The 5,348-nt window shown below is 38.7% G+C and overlaps 1 protein-coding gene across 1 annotated transcript; it reads left to right on the top strand.

Moving 5' to 3' along the window:
* The first annotated feature begins 298 nt into the window (after positions 1-298).
* OR52B2 (olfactory receptor family 52 subfamily B member 2) lies at positions 299-2,775 on the top strand. The gene has a single exon (XM_002754931.6). It carries the CDS (start codon positions 299-301, stop codon positions 1,265-1,267), a length of 969 nt encoding a protein of 322 aa, XP_002754977.1. The 3' UTR covers positions 1,268-2,775.
* The last annotated feature ends 2,573 nt before the right edge of the window (positions 2,776-5,348 follow it).

The raw sequence follows: 5,348 nt of genomic DNA, 5'->3' as shown, positions 1-5,348 counted from the left end.
GGTGGGGCCAAACTCTGGGGGTAGGGCGGTTGGAGGCAGGTGTTACTGCCTCTGTTGGTACCTGAAGCATTATTGCCACAGAAGTTCTGTATGCAAAGGAAGCACCATGGTCCAGAAGCCATTCCTACAACCAATTGAACATTCTCTGGGAGAACTTGACCATGGAAAGCCCAGCAATTTAGAAATTCATGCTGCCATTTATGATATTTATACGTATTCAGAAGTGCTTTCTGTTTCTATCACTTTCAGTGAACTCATCAGCTTGTCAGTCATCATAGAGAGGACCATAAAGTGCATCATGAGTCACACCAACCTTACCGTCTTCCATCCTGCAGTTTTTGTCCTACTTGGCATTCCTGGGTGGGAGGCTTATCACATTTGGCTGTCAATACCTCTTTGCCTCATTTACCTCACTGCAGCCCTGGGAAACAGCATCCTGATAGTGGTTATCATCATGGAACGTAACCTTCACGAGCCCATGTATTTCTTCCTCTTTATGCTGGCCGTCACGGACATCCTGTTGTCTACCACCACTGTGCCCAAGGCCCTAGCCATCTTTTGGCTCCATGCCCATAACATTGCTTTTGATGCCTGTGTCACCCAAGTCTTCTTTGTTCATATGATGTTTGTGGGGGAGTCAGCTATCCTATTAGCCATGGCCTTTGACCGCTTTGTGGCGATTTGTGCCCCACTGAGATATACAACAGTGCTAACATGGCTTGTTGTGAGAAGGATTGCTCTGGCCATCGTCACCCGAAGCTTCTGCATCATTTTCCCAGTCATATTCTTGCTGAAGCGGCTGCCCTTCTGCCGAACCAACATTGTTCCTCATTCCTACTGTGAGCATATTGGAGTGGCTCGTTTAGCCTGTGCTGACATCACTGTTAACATCTGGTATGGCTTCTCAGTGCCCATTGTCATGGTGATCTTGGATGTGATCCTCATTACTGTGTCTTACTCACTGATCCTCCGAGCAGTGTTTCGTTTGCCCTCCCAGGATGCTCGGCACAAGGCCCTCAGCACTTGTGGCTCCCACCTCTGTGTCATCCTCATGTTTTATATTCCATCCTTCTTTACCTTATTGACCCACCGTTTTGGCCGTAACATTCCTCAACATGTCCATATCTTGCTGGCCAATCTTTATGTGGTGGTGCCACCAATGCTGAACCCCATTGTCTATGGTGTGAAGACTAAGCAGATACGTGAGGGTATAGCCCACTGGTTCTTTGACATCAAGACTTGGTGCTGCACCTCCCCTCTGGGCTGATGGATCCTCATGTATCTTCATGTCCAGCTCCTTCAAGGAAGCTAGATGTGAAATACAGAGATTTCCTGGACTGAGAAGGCTTTTCTTCCTCTTCCTTCTATCTCATTCTCCTCCCCCACTTTCCTTACTTTTCTTAAAATTCTTCCTCCTCCTGTTTGTTTTCTCCAACCTCTGTACACATTCCTCTCTACAACCCAGAAATAATAACTAAGTGTTCATGCCCTAATATGAGGCTTTGGTACCCTCAGTAGACTAGATAGATACTGGAAGCACAGGGAGCTGAATACCATATGAAATGAGGTTATAAAGAAATGGATAAAAATAATTTTATATTTACTTTTTTTTTAGAAGGAAAGAAAAAAAGGAGTGAAGGGGAGGAAGAAAGAGGACGAAAAAGAGGGAGAGAGAACGGAAATATTGCTTTATTCTAAAAAATGGGTATTAATAATGGCCAATCAATATTTCATTTAAACCTATGAGTAGGTGTGATGTGGTATTGACAAGAATGCATATTTTGTGTATTTAAAGTGGAGAGCTCTATAAATATTTATTAAGTTTACTTGTTCCAGATCTGAGTTCGAGTTCTGGATATCCTTATTAATTTTTTGTCTTATTGAGTCTAAGTCTCTATGTATCTGGGTGTTAGGATCGTTAGCTCTTATTGTTGCATTGATCCTTTTACCACTATATCTTTGTTGCTTTAAAATCTATTTTATCAGATGTGAGAATTGCAACTCCTGCTTTTTATTTATTTATTTATTTTTGCTCTCCATTTGGTTGGTAAATCTTTCTCCATCCCTTTGTTTTGAGTCTTTGTGTATCCTTGCATGTGAAATGGGTCTGGATGCATCATACCATTAGGTTTTGGCTGTATCTTTTGATTGGGGGATTTAGTTGATTTAAATTTAGGGTTACTGCCATTTGATGTTAACTGGCTGTTTTATCCATTCGTTGATGTAAATTCTTCTTTATGTTGATGCTCTTTACTTTTTGGTATATTTTTAGAAAGGCTAATACTGGTTGTTTCTTTCTATGTGTAATGCTTCTTTCAGATATTTACTATCTGAAGGAGTTTTAATTAAAAAAACAATCTCAAATGTGCATTGATCCTTTAGCCATCTGGAAAAACTTCCTCTCCTTCAAATTTTAGTTCAAGAACTGCTTTCCCTGAGAAGTCTTTTCTAATTTCTCCAGGCAAGTCAAGGGTCCTATCTTTGCATGTCTAGTGCATCTTGTACAAATCTCCAAATGTGCATGATAAGTTGTAATGTAATGAATTGTTCGTTTATTTGTACCCTCAGTCGACTGTAAACTCCTTGAAATCAGAAGTGTATATTATTCATATTTATACCCCCAATGCATTACAGAATGCCTGACACATATTAAATGTTTGATAAATGAGGGGAGCACAATTGTCTCCTTGAGGTCATAACAGGCATCTTTACGGTATACTGAAATGACCAGCTAAATTAGTCCACAATACCAGTGATTAGTAAACCATCTCCTCATGAAGGCAGTTCGGCGTAATTAACGCAAATCAACTGCTGATTTGCAGTGCTTCCCTTTGCTGTAACTCAGAGTCCAGGGAATAGACAAAGTAGGAGGAAACAGGTTACTCTTGATTCTCTCTTATATCTGGTTTTTGACCAGACCCAGAAATAGGAATTATAGCACATTGTTCATGGCCGGGTTGCCAGAACTGGAGTACTCTCTTGGGATTCACAGTCTCAACCCTCATTTTTTCATGTTTTTCCAGAAAAGGTCACGTACTGTCATTTCTTTACCACCAACACTGATGAGCCCCACATCCCTCTCTCTAGCCTAAAACTTCTCTTTTGAGTGTTATACACACAAATCCACCTATTAACTGGTTATTCCTCCTAGGATGTAGAACTCCCACTCCACTTTTCTTTCTACATTTCATTTCTTGGGAACTAGATTACGATGATCCCATCACCTTCACTGAGCTGGAAACCCTATAGTCTTTTTCAACTTCCTCCTCTTAGGGCTGATAATCAAAAAGTTATTGGTTGATAATATATTGATAGTGCCACTAAATAAGTAGGTGGATAGTATTTGGACTCATATCAGGACTCAAGTCTTGTCACCATCATTTTCTAGCTGTGTGAACTTGCACAGTTCGTTTAACATTTTTAGTCTTCAATTTCTAAATCTACAAAATGGGTACCTTAGAGGTTACCTTCAAAGGGTTATTTAGAAGATTAAATAAAATAAACCTTATGACTATATTTAACATAATCCTTAGCTCATAGTTTCTGAGAAGTATTTTGCTAATACTTATTAGTATCATTAGTCTTTTAAACATAGCCTCTACCAATTACTCACTACTTTTCTCATCTTTCACTTCAGATATTGTATTACTTTCTTAACTGAGCTCAGTGTTTTCAATCTTTTACACTTTAGCTTGAACTATGAAATGACTACATTAAATGCTCTGAAAGACAGAGAAAATCAAGCCACTTTCTGTCAAATACTTTGGAGGGTTTTTCATTACCTACAGAAGATTTTCCACAGAATATTCTGTAGCTGTAGATGTCAGATATGAATACATTTTTGTTTGTTTGTTTGAGATGGAGTCTCGCTCTGTCACCCAGGCTGGAGTGCAGTGGCGCGATTTTGGCTCACCGCAGCCTCCACCTCCCATGTTAAAGTGATTCTCTTGTCTCAGCCTCCTGAGTAGCTGGGACCACAGGCATGTGCCACCATGCCCAACTAATTTTTTTTTGTATTTTTTAGTAGAGATGGGGTTTTGCCAAGTTAGCCAGGATGGTCTTAATCTCCTGACCTTGTGATCTGCCTGTCTCAGCCTCTCAAAGTGCTGGGATTACAGGTGTGAGCCACCGTGACTGGCCCAATTATACTCTTAGTTATTTAAAAAAGTGTAATTAAATTATTACTGACTATAGTCACCCTGTTGTGCTAGCAAATACTAGGTCTTATTCATTCTATGGTTTTTTTTTTTAAATTCATTAACCATCCCCTCTCTCTTCCCAGCCTCTGGTAACCATCTTTATACTCGCTGTCTCCATGAGTTTGTTTTAATTTTTAGCTCCCGCATGAAAACATACTAAGATTATCTTTCTGTGCCTGGCTTATTTTGCTTAACATAATAACCTGCAGTTTCATCGATGCTATTGCAAATGTCAGGATCTTTTTTATGGCTTAATAATACTCCATTGTGTATATTTACCACATTTTCTTTATTCATTCACCTGTTGATAGACACTTAGGTTGCTTCCAAATCTTGGCTATTGTGAATAGTGCTGCAATAAATATGGGAATGCAGATATCTCTTCCATATACTGATTTCCTTTCTTTTGGGTATATACAGGGTGGGATTGCTGGATCATATGAAAGCTCAATTTTCAGTTTTTTGAGGAATCTCTAAACTGTTCTCCATAGTGGTTGTAGTAGTTTACATCCCTGCCAACAGTGTGTGAGGTTTCCCTTTTCTCCACATTGTCTCCAGAATTTGATATTGCCTGTCTTTTGGATAAAAGCCATTTTAACTGGGTGAGATGTTATCTCATTTTAGTTTTGATTTGCATTTTTCTGATGATCAGTGATATTGAACACATTTTTTATATACTTGTTTGCCATTGGTATGTTTTCTTTTGAGAAATGTCTATTCAGATATTTTGCCCATTTTTTGATCACACTATTAGATTTTTTAATGGAGTGGTTTGAGCTTCTGATATGTTTTAGTTTTCAATACCTCATCAGATACATAGTTTGAAAATATATTCTCTCATTCTTTGGGTTGTCTCTTCACTTTGTTGTTTCCTTTGCTGTGTAGAAGCTTTTGAACTTAATGTGATCTCATTTGTCAATTTTTGTTTTTGTTGCTTGTGCTTTTGGAGTAAAACTCAAGAAATCTTTGCCTACTCCAGTGTCCTGGAATGTTTTCCCATTGTTTGATTTTAGTAGTTTTATAGTTTGAGGTTTTAGATTTAAGTCTTTAATCAATTTTATTTTGAATTTTGTTTATGGCAAGAGAGAGTGGTCTAGTTTTATTCTTCTGCATATGGATATCCAGTTTTCCCTCTATTTATTGAAGAAA

The sequence above is a fragment of the Callithrix jacchus genome, chromosome 10 (assembly GCF_049354715.1).
Source record: "Callithrix jacchus isolate 240 chromosome 10, calJac240_pri, whole genome shotgun sequence".
Lineage (NCBI taxonomy): Eukaryota > Metazoa > Chordata > Mammalia > Primates > Cebidae > Callithrix > Callithrix jacchus.
Note: the sequence above shows the minus strand (reverse complement) of the source record. Positions and strands in the feature narration are given on the sequence as shown.